Source organism: Alosa pseudoharengus, unplaced genomic scaffold (assembly GCF_046254945.1).
Source record: "Alosa pseudoharengus isolate Yale_2024_CS ecotype anadromous, Long Island Sound unplaced genomic scaffold, YU_APseudo_1.1 YU_APseudo_1.1_scf_24, whole genome shotgun sequence".
NCBI classification, from domain to species: Eukaryota; Metazoa; Chordata; class Actinopteri; order Clupeiformes; family Clupeidae; genus Alosa; species Alosa pseudoharengus.
Genome location: NW_027468689.1, coordinates 21424454 through 21438591, shown reverse-complemented (window position 1 = coordinate 21438591; position 14138 = coordinate 21424454). Strand labels below are relative to the sequence as shown.

The window sequence follows — 14138 nt, the reverse complement described above, 5'->3', positions numbered from 1 at the left end:
TGCCGGTGAGTTTGTCCGAGTGCGTGGCGTGCAACTGTGGTGGGGATTGATGCGGGGATATGTGTGTATCCTGACGCGCCAGGTCAGCTCAGCGGGTGCCAGGTGGTCTTTCACTGCGACTTAATCCGCTGAAATTCACTTTGACAGGGACCAGATTCCATCAGGAATGGGAGGTCAAGGTGCGAGTGTGAAAGGTCGGCAAGGTTTAGTCTTGGAATCGCACCCACCGTGATTGACTCTCTCTGCTGTTTCCGTTCTCTGTTTGTGACAGATTGTCTGCTGTAAATGCTATTGTTCACTCTTAGAACAACGTCTTTCCTGTAAGGAGTTTGACATTTCGCCAACACTGGTGGTGAAGTCAAAAAGACAGCAGAGGTTGACCTGCACAGGTCAAACAAAAGCTCACTTCTAGTAACAGGCAATGCAAAACAGATCAGATTGTGAGGTAAGCATCTGTTCTATTCTTGTCTGGTTGAGTGTAGTATCTTCTTGGGTCTGTCTCGGTCTAATAATAAATAAGTCTGTAGTAATACTTGGCCTTAGTCAGACCCCAGACAGACAACACTGGAGTAATCCCCACCTGATGTGTTTAAAGTGAAAATCACAGGATAAGGGCCTACAAACTACACTGGGTATTTTTCCTTTCCTTCTAGATAAATAAAGTATATCTATCCATTTGGTCCAAGGCAGGTAGCACAGCAGTTGTTGTCCTGTAAGATGAGTTCAGATATTTCTCTACAGCTACTTCAATCACTGCGCTAATGAACTGTTTACTTAACTGAGAGAGTAACTGGAAAGCCACTTAACAGATTTACCATTGAAGAAAAACACACAGTAATAAAAAATAAAATAAAAAATATACTCATGGGAATGCAATAAGTCATGTGCATGTAATAATCACATGGCTGCAAATAATGATTGTCATTACTCAACTACCTTAGTTAACAAAAACAACAGTAACAGCAAAGGTTAGCATGCTAACTAAAGTTTGACATGTTAGCATGCTAACCACATGGATCTGGATCACAAAGCCAAGGAGACCCGCTCACGTTGGGGTTATTGCAAAGGGCAGATTACGGGGGAGACAGGAGGGTGGTCGGATCCCATCCTGGCCAGAGTCTGTAAATCGCTCTAATCTTGCCGGCCGGTTCAGATTAGTCCAGACACAGTCGCGGTTACCTCACTGCCCTTTGCCTCTGATAGCCAAAAGAGACCCAGCCCAGACTTCCAGTGTCAGCTCCAATTAGTCCACACCAGAAAACACTTCTACTGCACCAATGCACCTTTAGTCTGTGATACTTCGTTTAGTTGTGCTTAAATTAGGCTATATTGAGGATTGGTTCACTATTATTCATCACAGCAGTTATGCCAATCAATGGAGTTAAATGTAACATTTTGCGTTGCATTAGCCTACACGGTCTTGAAACACCCAGAAAAAAATATATTGAAACGGTACCACTGAATATTTTGGTATAGAGTTGTTCTAAATTCACACATCAGTTTGGGTTTCCTCTGACAAAATGGTCATAAGGGAAATAAGGCATAAGGGAAAGCGGGATAAGATGAGCCATTTTTTACATTCTTCATCTTCTGACTTGTCAAAGAGGTTTTGTTTTGTAATGTTCACCAACAACATTTTAAAGTGTTTTAGCCTACTTTTGTAATCAACAAATCTTAAATATCTTATACGGGTAAAGAGATATGCTCTCTACAAAAAAGTTGGTATTGTGGCTCAACTTACCCCATGTGTGGGGTAAGATGAGCCTATGTGTGGGGTGAGCCAACACAACAATTTCATGTAAAACATTTTTATGTTCTTCAAACATTAATTTAATTTCTACAAACAGTAACAAACAGCAACATTTAACTGTGACAAATAGATTAAACTGAACATTTTCCAAGACATGTTTAGGCCTGTAACATTGTTTGTCGTCTGTTTACCTTTGAATTTGACCAGCCCTGGTGGCTCATCTTACCCCACCATTTTGAAAGAAAATGCTTCTCACAACAAGCTAAGGTACATGCATGGTTTTTATTAAGCCCTCACATCATAGCTTAAAAGGGCACCAATTGAGTTGTAATGCATTTGAATGTTGTTCTATTCACATTTTCTCTAAATCACCCTAACTCTGGACATGAATGAAATCCACTTGGAGAGCAAAAAATCATATTTTTACACATGTATTTTTACCATGTGCTGTACCTTTCCAGTTAAAGAATGATCCCCTCTTCCTTAAAATGCTCACATGATACAATTTGTTTAGTGTTTTTTAGAAAAAAGGGGTGGCTCATCTTACCCCGTTCTACCCTACTGCTGTGGACTTTTGGATAAAGTGTCAGAGACAAAAGGAAACCAAAATGGCAGTGAGGAAATGAGCATGGAGGTAATGAGCCCAAAGCCCTTAAACCCACTACGGGAATCCCTCTGGTAACCTCCAGATTAATCTCTGCGTCCACACATTTAAATTAATGACAGAGTGAACGAATCATCCGCCACCCCCAACAAAATCCTCTTTCCTCTCTTCTTGCCACCAGTCCATATGCTCCGACTCTTTCACCAGGCTCCCCATTAACACTGGTTCCCAACAGGCTGTCCACAAATGATCCTCGTCTTCTTCCTCACATTGACGAGGCCTAGACCAGGCTGAGGCTTGGCCATGGCGGGTGTCTACGTTAGGGCTTTGAGACCGATGGAGGAGGTCAGTGAACCCTGACCTTGAGAGGAATCACACTGGTGAAACTGAAGGAGAAAACAAATAGATCTCATTTCAGAGAGACAAAGTGTGGATGAAATCAGAAAGACAAACAAATAGTCAGATTATTTTAGTTATTAAACCAACAATGGTATAATTTGTATTTAACCCTCAATCAGTTTTCAATGCATTGGGTATAACTTTATTGTCACTTTCAATGAAAGTCTATCAGACAGCTCTGCTAGTTGGAAATTTACCCTAAAGGGATGCATCAAAGAGTGACAGTGTCAGTGTCAATCAAAATGAGTTTGAAGCCATTATTTTAAGGTAAGATATAACTACGTAGTTGATGGATACTTCAACAAGACAAAATACCAACCCATTCCTCTGACACAATCAATAGAAGTCAGTGTGTTGTTTAGAGTGCAATTTCCAGCAGGGGGGTGGTAAGGTCTTTTGTCTTGTGCCTTAAGCCAATATAGAGGTTGTAATGTTCATGATGAGATTAAACGGGATCAGCAGACGGCATGGATGAAAGGACCGTGCACTGAATCATAACACACCATTGTTCTCACCATTGATGATACTTACAATGCTCAACTGAGTACTGTTCTTACATTCAGGACACGGAGAAAGCATATTTATTGCATGGATCCATTTGATCAGACTAGAAATATAATGGTAGGGCCCAAGGCATTAATGTCAGTACAATGTGAAGGCCTGGGTATAGTTCTCCAGCACCCAGTAGGAACTGAAAACCTCACGCACTCTATGCAAGGACTGCATCAGTACTGGATTGAGCATATGCTAATCGTGTTTAGTGCTTGATGAAGCTATAGTGGTAGCAGGATCATCTCCACGGGGGGGCTTAAGTCTCCGTCTAGGACCCCTTGCAGTTGGTCTCAATCCCTAAATTACAAAGATACAGCCTCTAATTACGTCAAAACCTCTCCACAATTCAGCCTCCCAACCCCATTAAACGCATATGCCCACCTTCTGGAGTCACCACAGTATAACCAATGTGCTAGCGCAAGAGAAACCCATCAAGCCTGTCCCTTGTGCATCCCACCAAAGCTCCCTAGCCCAATCTCTGGAGTGTCCTTCACACTCTCAAAGCTAAACAACTTGACAAACAGAATAAGCTGTGCACTGATGTGCCTAGGGTAGGTCCCAATCAATGTTCTAGACAGGGGAGAAACAACGGTATACACAGAACGAGAGACCCACTCGGACCGCGTCCAAGCTACATAAACACAACAGGGGAGCAAAACGAGGTTTTGTTTTAATAATCACATTACAAGGGGTCGTTTAGCAAGCTTGCTTCTTCGCCAGCTCTGGAAAATGAGGGCAGCAAAGCCAGAGAGTAAACTAAAAGAAAAAAACGGCCTCTGCGTATTTGTACTAATGCCACTATTGTTTGCAGCTGCAACTAAACCATATAAATATTCACCATGTCAAAATATGTAAACTAAAGTACATTTTTAATGTCCACAAAAACGTTGTTGCACTTTGTATTAGTTAGGGATATCAGAGAAGAAAGCACAAACAAAATGTAAAAAAAATAACATTTTAATATTTCCTTGGTCTTCACATTAATGGCATAATAGCAATAGTAAAAGCTATAAAACATCTTGTTCAAGTAGTTTGTCTAAGTGTTCACAGTTTTATAAATAATGTATACAGCATTGCATTACACTTATCAAATTGGAGTGTTATTACTCAATTAATAATAATTAATATTAATATAAAAAAAGAAACCAAACAAAAAACAAACAAAACAATTAGAAACAATATTAAAAAAAAGACAAAAAACAAATTGAACAAGGCCACTGGAAAACGACGGGTCTGCATTGAGCAGGGTGTCTTCTCTGACCGGAGCCTGGACCCTTCTCTTCACCCCTCTTCACTTCGCCGCTCCCTGCTGACGATAGAGCTGGAGCACCAGGTCACGGATCTCCTCCCGTTTCCGCCGCACCTGCTGCCGTGGAAACCAGTGCTCCAGCCGCAGCGGAGGATCAAAGTGCACCACCGGATTCTGTTGTGGATGGTCAAAGAGAGAGAGAGCGAGAGAGCGAGAGACAGAGAGAGAGAGAGAGAGAGATGAGAAATAAAGATCCAATTTGTAATTTCAGAAGACTATCTATGGTTAATCTCCTACAAGACATTGTGTTTCACGATCCAGCGCATGGACACAGTAGACTAGTGGGAGGCAGGCCCAGGCGCTCTGCTGAGGTGGGGAGTGGACAGAGCCTGAGGGCTGTGTTGGACATACCTGCAAGAAGGCCTCCACGTACTGGAGCAGGTAGAGGCCGCAGTCGCTGCTGTTGTCCTGCAGGGGCACCTTGCAGTGTGAACCCTTCATATTGTCTGGCGTGAAGCGGCGTGGGGTGCCTCTGCGCACCTCCCACTCCACCTGCAGGTAGCTGAGACAGACGCAAGGGTCAAAACACAACACACACACTCCAGCACACTCACTCTCTCAAGGGTCACACACTCTTGCACACACTCACTCTCTCTCCCTCCCTCCCTTTCTCTTTTACTCTCTCTCTCTCTCTCTCTCTCACTCTTCTCTTTTTCACACACACACACACACACACACACACAAATAATGTTTGGAGTTAAAGAAACACCATTTGGAGTGGTTCATGGAAGGATAAACTCTGAGTGTCTGCTGGGCTCAGAGGGCATTTACATCCGCCCACGCACAAACAAACACACACACACACAATGAAGAGAGCAGTACTCACTCTCGTAAGAGCTTGTAGATGCGCTCATGGAAGGAGAGCTTCAAGGAGTCCATGACCAGAATACACGGCCTGGCAGAGGAAAAGAATATACTGAATAAAATGTACTGATGTCCATTCACACACACACACAAGCACACGCACACACACAGACACACCATACACAGCAGATGTTTTGTTGTTGAACTGCATTGCTTACCGGTATGTCAGTAAGTAAAGTAAGGCTCTTACCTCCTGCATATGCTTTCTTTAGTGCAACTCTGCTGTGTACAGTCCTAGAGAATACAAATAAAACTAAGTACATTCAGATCAGCATCAATTTACCCATCTTGATATGCGGGGATAGGAGGTAATTCAATTATTTAAAACCTTTAACTAGGTCTAAAACCGTGCTTGCGTGACCCCTTACTGTGGTCATTGTTGTTTCAAATGAAATACACAGTGAGATGTCACAACAAAGACTTATCTGCTTATCTGTTGTAAAATGCACAATAACAATGGTGCAGTTACTCTAAACACTCTTTTTGAAGTCGTTGGAAAGAATAATGTTTACCGGCAAACTTTGTGATCTCTGGTATGAGGACGTGGCTCGTACGTTGGTCCCTGTCAAAACACACACACACACACACACACACACACACACACACACACACACACACACACACACACACACACACACACACACACACACACACACACACACACACACACACACACACACACACACACACACACACACACACACACCAGTTTCACAATCTCTCATCAACACAGTGAACTGAGCAAAACCCCTCTTATTTTATTTTTTTTGAAAGTGGAGTCACAGATTCGTTTCTGACTTTACAAGAGTCTGTTAGAATAGTTTCAACTTTTAATGGTGCTCTAAATCTGTTTGCACTGATCTGGCCGAATGATGTGTTCCTAGGAGCTCCATATATAACTTCAAGGTAATGCCAAAGCACAGTGTCCCTCTCCTACAGGTAAAGACCAAAGCTCCCTGAATCTTTTTTCCCTTTAGAGTAGCAAGTGTATTTCATGACTGAAACCTCTCCAAACACCCTAAAACAGGGTTTGAGTGTACTTTGCACGTGTATGGTTGGGACTAGTCTGCGCCATTTTTGATGATCCATAGATGTAGACCCAGTGAAGTAAATGGGGAAACATACGGAATATGGACTAATTACTCGAATAACATACATACTGGGGTGCAATAAGGGACAGCACACCTGTTTCATGTTCCCCCTACAGAAAAAGAAGGGAAAAAAACCCTTGGGCCTGAGGCCTCCATACCTTGGCTGGAAGCCTGGGGCTCGCATTTCTTCTTAACCCCAGCACTCCCCTCCTGGACTGGGCCTCCCCACTTTACAACCTGGGGCTTCTCCAAACCCGGGAAACAGATGATGACCAGGTACCAGTGAGCCCTTTGGGGTGACAGAGAGGGCAACTTGCATAAGCACGCAGATGGTACATGGCAGTCATAACCAAAGACATTCACAGACACCGGACTGGACAGATTTGAGTTGACCTAAATAGAGTCTCCTGGACTGTGCACAACAATGCAGCACTAAATGACATTCACAATTCAAGGGAGCAGCTCTATGAAGACTTCTTTGTGTGTGTGTGTGTGTGTGTGTGTGTGTGTGTGTGTGTGTGTGTAAAGACAGGCAGAGGAAGAGAGAATCTGTGTGCATGTGTGTGTGTGTGCATGTGTGTGTGTGTGTGAATGCACAATGTGGTCTTCAATTTTACAAGAACACGCCATGTCATATTTAAACATCCATGTCTTGTATCATTTCCCATTTGCAACATTTCTTTGTCCCATTGCTCGTGTTACGGCTAAATGGCTGCTTTGATATTGAACCTGTGGAGCTTGCCAAACGGATGTCCTTGGTTTCCATACACACACACACACACACACACACACACACACAGACTGCCTAGCACACAAAGAGCCTTTTTGTGCCTTGTCCTTCCTAAAACACAAGCCATGAAAAGCCAGGCCCATTCTGCCTAGGAAACACAAAGCCTCGCTCCGTTCTGGCTATTGCACTTTTGCATTTGCATAAGTAATTTCTGCCATATGTAGAATGTAAACATGCCAGACCATGAGGCTGATGTATGTAGGCCATGGCGGTGAGAGACATAGGGGTGGTGGGCTAAAGACGCTGGGGAAAGAAGGGTGGTTGGGTGGGGGTGGTGGTGGGGGGGGGGCTGCCCTGGTTCGACTTTGAGGCCTTACTCTGCAAAGTCGGTGGTCTGCCCTCTCCAGACTTCTGTGCCCTTTTCCATCTCACTGTTTCCATGTCTTGCACTCACTGTAATGGGAGCAGTGAGCTCCAATAAAGGTGCTCGGTGGTCTCCCAAAGTGGCAGTGTGTGTGTGTGTGTGTGTGTGTGTGTGTGTGTGTGTGTGTGTGTGTGTGTGTGTGTGTGTGTGTGTGTGTGTGTGTAGTCTCACTCACTCTTGATTCACTGGGACAAAGATGTAGTCTTTGTCGAAGATGTCCACATGCCTTGTCCATGTTCGGACTCTCTGATGCCTCCTGTACTCCGACCTACATAAAAGATAATTTAATCATTCACTTATTAACTCTCTCTCAGTATGAACATATCACACAGTGTGACAGAAATAGCCCAGTAACTGTTACAGGAGAAATTTCATCAGAAAAGAATCCTCATCCAAAATACCTTGAGGATAAATTATAAATGAATAAATAACAAATAATTTAGTTATTGTACGCTACTACAAACTGTTCAACAATGGATATTTCCTAAAGTGCACTAATGGAAAGACACTGGCGATGTCTTACAGTTGCTAGTCAATAGACGTCAATAGACTTGCTGGCGGGGTGCGTCAGTGTGCTGCAGCACTGACTCTGGCTTTGAGCCCTGGTCATGCGGGCGTGACAAACGTGAGAGCTCTGTAGTGTACCCTTGTGACCTCTCCAGTCTGGTCTATCCCTCCCTCCCTCCCTCCCTCCCCCGCCCCTCCCCCCGAGCAGTGAAAATACTGAGCTCCTTACGAGCCCTCGGTCGCCTCCTCGCTGGCCGTGTCTTTACGGGTGAGCTGCTTGTAGAAGAAACTGCTGAAGATGTGTGACCGCTCCCTCATGTCCTGGTCGGCTCTCTCCTGGAGCAGGTACCTGGCCAAAAGGACAGTGGGAAATACTCCTTAGGCTTTGTACATATGAAGAGTTTGGTTCCGAAATGCTATATCCTCCATTTCAATGAATTTTCATAAATCATTTTTTTACATTTTGTTTTCCAGGTAATTTCAGTGCAACTGTAATTGGCTTATTGTCATTTGATTTAGCTTTACTCAATTAAAACAGCAAAACTGCAATGTTATTGATATTACCTGAAATACACAATTAAATAACATGACTTCTTAATGTTTTTCACACTATACACATTTGCCTAAAAGGCATGCACAGTTCATCCCCATAAAACACAATTTAGCTAGTCTAGCTTAGGAATACAATAATATAATAATAATATATAAAATAATAAGGTCTCAAGATACTCGCTAAATAAATGCCATATGGCTGACGTGAGGCTGGTTGTAAAGAAAGTCATGCATCCATAAAAACATACAGCTTATTATAAATTACAAGTTTGAGAGGGTATGTTTGTTCCTACATCCTGCTCTTAGAGCAACCACTAATTTCTGGTACGAGAAGCCATACAATTTCAATTGATTAGGCACCTAAGGCAAGGCACATGATTACCTAACATCATTGCCCATGCATTATTTGCTGATTAACTGTAAGTAAAGGGCAGAGAGCCAAGGTAAAAATATCAATGTGCTCACTTGAGGTAGAAGTCAATGATAACATCATTGAGGAATTCCCCACTTTTTAAGCACTCCAAATCTTCTGTGGTCACCGTGATTCCACCCTTGGATGGTGGTGGGGGGTACTGAATTAACCTGAAGACCAAAAAAGGAAAATAAATCACCAAACACTCAGTTAACAAGAATGGATGGATGAATAGAACAGGTCTTTATTGTCATTGTCACAGGTACAACGACATTTAAAGTTCTCTCCAGTCAGTGCATTTGTTTGTTTGTTTGTTTGTTTAATTTAAGGCCATTTCCGCAACTAAGGCTATTTAATGGCCAGAGCACTGTGTGTTACAGAAACTTAAATATGTTTTTTAAAATCTATGCTAATAAGATATTCTAAAACCTTCCCAGTCAGTGCATCATTCATTGAGTCTATAAAAATATAATTGAAGTGCTAGTGTTACTTAAAAAAATAAATAGAAACATACAACAGCATTAGCAGCATACATAAACACACACAGCCATACACACCCAGTCATTGCATAAAAAACAGTATGAACACACAGTCATTGCATAAACACAGTATGAACATACAAGATCTACATGGAGGACAGTTGTCTCAGACAAGCAAACCAATTCCCACAGATGGATTAGGACGAGAACTAGGGCACATTCTAATTCTTAATTTCACAGGACACTTAAACTGGGACTGAGATTAATCTGAAGCTAAGGGCTCATGATGACCAAACCTGGTGTTGACATTAGCCTCTATAGAAGGGAGCCATTAACATTTACATGCACACTTCATCTAGGAGACATTTTTAAACAACGCTAACTTACAACGCCATAAATACATTAGAAACGAGACACTGCCTCTCTTCCAAGGAACTGGACCAAGTCATGAATATTATAGCTACTACTGTTGCTTTCAACACACGCCTGCTAACAATAGCAGCTTCTCTGGTTGCAACTAAAGGGGCCTTTTTGGCCCCATTGTGAGTTGAGTGAGATATTTACCTGCGAGGCAGGGCCTGAGTCCTGCATGGACTGCCTGCGGACCGCGTCTTCCAGGTGCTGGACACCGAGCTAGAGGCTTTGGCCGCAGCCTGCGAGGACTGACTGGCCCCTCTCCCAGAAGGACTCTGCTTTTGGGAATAAGAAGAGGGTCCAGGCCAGGGCCATCAGACTAGGGCAGATCAGATCCAACTGCCCCTCCCCCCCCCCCAGCCCCCCAAAAAAACGTCCCTCAAGTGATTTTTCCACGGCTTTATTATTTTTGGCCTGAGGCGAGAGGTAACAATAGTTTCTTGACACATAAATTAACACAATTTTGTAAATATTGGTCGTCGGCGTGGAAAGAAATTATTAACCCAGATCGCAATGTGCCGTGGCAAGGCTGAAAAAATGGGGACAAATAAAAGTAAACCGCGATAAGCTTTTTTTTTTTTTTTTTACAACTGCCCTGCACCAGAGATGAAGTGGTGGAGGAGGATGGATAGATGGATGCATAATGGAGAAGAGGAGGAGAGGAGAGCAGAGGGAGGAGAGGATGAGAGGAGAGGAGGAGGGTGACGGCATGTGTTTTCCGCCTGGGCTGGTCCCCGGCTGCCGGGCTCTCTCCACGGTGTGGCGGGCGAGCCAGCTCGTAAAGTGCAGAACGCGGTGGCCTACTTACCGGCCTGCCAGCTGGCCCCGGGAAGCGTGGCTCGTCCCTGGGCTCGCCGTCACCTCCACAACACAGAAACCCACCTTGCCTCCGGCCCCAAGCCCCCCAAAACAGCCCGAAACCCCTCAACTCTTATCCAGCAGTGAACCCCCCCCCCCCCCCTCAAAAAACAAAACAACCCAACCCCCCCAACTCCCTCATCTTGGGGTTAATCCCTTCCATCTCCAGTTCTGCACCCCTCGGCCCTGCGTGTACCTCCAAGAGTGGGGTGAAGTGAGCCCCTCAACTTCTGCAGATGCCGCTGGAGGTGACCCAACAGGGCGGGTGGGAAAAAGTGTGTGTGAGACATTGTGTGTATGTGTGGGGCGTGGGGGCACTCATTCAACAATCTCACCTCATCAGTCCCACCGTGGACATGCAAACACACACGCAGACACACACACACATGCAGGCACACAGGCACACACACACACACACACACACACACACAGGCATATACACACACACACACACACACACACACACACAGGCATATACACAAATATATACCAAATGTCTGTTAAAGTCCCCAGTCCTCTCAAGGGACTTTGCTTGCCACCATGTAATTGCCGGGCGAGCCCACCCTCATCTCCCCTGATTCAAAGGCGATGGGCTTGGCCAAGACCTAACAGCATATCGGATGACGCCTCCATAGTGTCTCCATAGTGCCGCACTTGACATGAGGCCCAAATCCAGCAGAAGTGTTTGGGAGAGAGAGGAGAGAGGAGAGGGGAGTGAGTGTGATGGAGGTGGTTGGAGTGAGGATGGCAAACAAATCCTGGAGCCTTGCTTGGGTGACTTAATCTGCCTGAAACCGTTGTAATTTGAGAGGGAGAATAATTTTGTGTGTGTGTGTGTGTGGGTGGGTGAGCACGTGCACATGTGTGTATGCGTGTCTGTGTGTGTGTGTCCGAATGGGAGGAAAGCCAGACCTACTTTCCCCCATAACTCTGAAGTAGGAGGTGACCTGTGTAGAGTGTGTGTGTGTGTGTGTGTGTGTGTGTGTGTGTGTGTGTGTGTGTGTGTGTGTATAGCTATCTTTATGAGGACCTGATTTTAGCATCTCATCTCCACTCCCCATCTCCTCTTACCTCTCCGTTCCTCGCGCCTCCCTGCGCCTCAGCGTCCGGCGGGGGGCTGCCTGGCGGCTGGCCGAGCAGGGCGAGGAGGTGCTCCTCCTGGCCGCTGCAGTGGAGCAGCTCCAGGCCCTCGGCCCACGCCAGCGGAGAGGACAGGCCGGGCTGACCGCTGCGGAGACCCACCAGGTCCATGATGGAGGCCAGCAGGGCCGCCTGCAGATCCTCCAGGTGCTCATTGAGGACCAGCAGCATAAACGGACTGGCCTGACCTACATACGTGTAAAAGGAGGACAGAAGGACGGACAGACACACACACACAGGCGCGCGCGCCCGCACACATGCAGGCACGCAGGCACACACACACACACACACACACGCACGCACACGCACACACACACACAGAGACACACAGGCAGAGTAAGTGAAAACCACAGCTGGTGGAGTCAAGTCATTATGTGTTTGACTGGGATTTGTCTCTCTCGGTCTCATTCTCTCTCTCTCTCTCTCTCTCTGTCTCATTCTCTCTCTCTCTGTCTCATTCTTTCTCTCTCTGTCTCATTCTTTCTCTCTCTCTCTCATTCTCTCTCTCTCATTCTCTCTCTTGCCACCCATACTCTTGCTCTCCTTTTCATTTGAAGGGGATATTAATAGCTCTGCGTTCATCTATGTGTGGTTGCCAGTGACTTGTCCTCATAGATTCCGTGATGGAGAGAAAGGAGTGCACACTTGGCCCTAGGTTCTAAGAGACTTTGTCTTTTATGTGTTACTAGTGTACTTTTCTGAATTACTAGTGCACTTGTATGTATTACTAGTGTACTCTTTCACCGTTGCAGTACCCCACAATGGCTGCTCGGGTACTGAGCTTAAAGATGGTTTCCACTGACCTTTGCAGTTCGACTGCAGCGCTAATTTAATTTAATTCAATTAATCCTTCACTGGATTGTGGAGCCGCCCCACCTGCTGATCCCCAGTCTTGGCATTATAAATCACTCCTGCACAGCGGGCCACCCCGTCAACCCTCAGTCAACATTTACACACATGCACTGTGAGATCCCGGGCCTACGGCACCTCATTAAGCATGGGGAGGATTGACTGTGCTGATTAGAGGCAACTGAGCATTTACCTCCAACGTGTGTATTATCCCTAGGTCGGACAATAAATAAATAAATCCAAAGATTTGGGGCTCGTGCCCCGCCTAATGTTTAAATAGGTAACTTTCCATGCCCTGGTTATTAAGAAAGTCAAAAACATTTCCAATTTTGTCAAACACACACTAGGTGCTGTAGACATAATCCGTTCAGTAACAGTAACATAAGCCGACATAAAGGGAAACCCCTGTTTCCTTTGGAAGTATACTATAGTCTGGGGCATGTGAAAGAGATAGGAGGAGTGTGTATTTCCATGTCTTGAGTGTGTGTGTATGTGTGTGTGTGTGTGTGTGTGTGTGTGTATGAGAGAGAGAGAGAGAGTGTGTGTGTGTGTACGTGTGCCACAGGTGTCTGACCTGGCCTGTGGATGCTCTGGATCTCCATCAGTTCCGTCTGCATGAGCCGGGCCTGGGGGTCGGACACGACCAGGAAGAGGAGCGAGGGTGCGGCCTCGCCGGACGCTGGGAACAGTGATCCGTCCTGCGCCAAGCCGCCGTCCCAGACGCCGTAGCGCCGCAGCTCCGATGCCACCGCGGTCACCGAGACCTCGTCGTCACTCCCTCCTGGCACAGTGGAAACACAGCACAGCACGGGCACATGATAAGCTCCCGGGCACGTTTTGGGCTCAGGAGTCAAACATGGCATTTGTTGGGCAGAAGGCAAAAACAAAAATGTCTGCCAAACACCATAAACATAAACACAACATAATGCACAAATATAACACAAATATGAAAGGTAATAAAATGTCCTCTCGCAAGGAGAACGAGGGGGTGAGAGAATGTAACCTTGTGAGGTCATTCACGGCAAGATGTTTTAAGCACAAATGGGCATTAAACAACGGCAGCTTTTGTCACCCCATTGTCATGTAACAAGGCTTTGTTTACAGTCACGAGATCCCATGGAGGCACGATGCCACCAGCTTAAGGTGGCAAGGGTAGCGTGGCAGTGGAGCGGTAAGAATAGCCGTGGTGCACTGATGCCACCCT

General features: G+C 45.4%; 1 protein-coding gene across 3 annotated transcripts in view; it reads right to left on the bottom strand.

Annotated features, from left to right (window-relative positions):
* Window positions 1–4248: 4248 nt before the first annotated feature.
* LOC143142517 (sentrin-specific protease 7-like) overlaps window positions 4249–14138 on the bottom strand; it is a 22402-nt gene continuing 12512 nt past the window's right edge. For 2 of the 3 annotated variants that reach the window (XM_076303452.1, XM_076303454.1), the window contains 12 exons: window positions 13509–13715; window positions 12017–12273; window positions 10238–10365; window positions 9248–9364; window positions 8460–8579; window positions 7899–7991; window positions 6728–6858; window positions 5991–6040; window positions 5669–5712; window positions 5441–5509; window positions 4966–5116; window positions 4249–4728 (listed from right to left, as the gene is read on the bottom strand). In XM_076303452.1, the coding sequence (XP_076159567.1) occupies window positions 4597–4728; window positions 4966–5116; window positions 5441–5509; window positions 5669–5712; window positions 5991–6040; window positions 6728–6858; window positions 7899–7991; window positions 8460–8579; window positions 9248–9364; window positions 10238–10365; window positions 12017–12273; window positions 13509–13715 (1499 nt within the window). In that variant the 3' untranslated portion in view covers window positions 4249–4596. The remainder of the gene's footprint in view (window positions 4729–4965; window positions 5117–5440; window positions 5510–5668; window positions 5713–5990; window positions 6041–6727; window positions 6859–7898; window positions 7992–8459; window positions 8580–9247; window positions 9365–10237; window positions 10366–12016; window positions 12274–13508; window positions 13716–14138) is intronic. The other variant, XM_076303453.1, reaches the window with a different exon arrangement.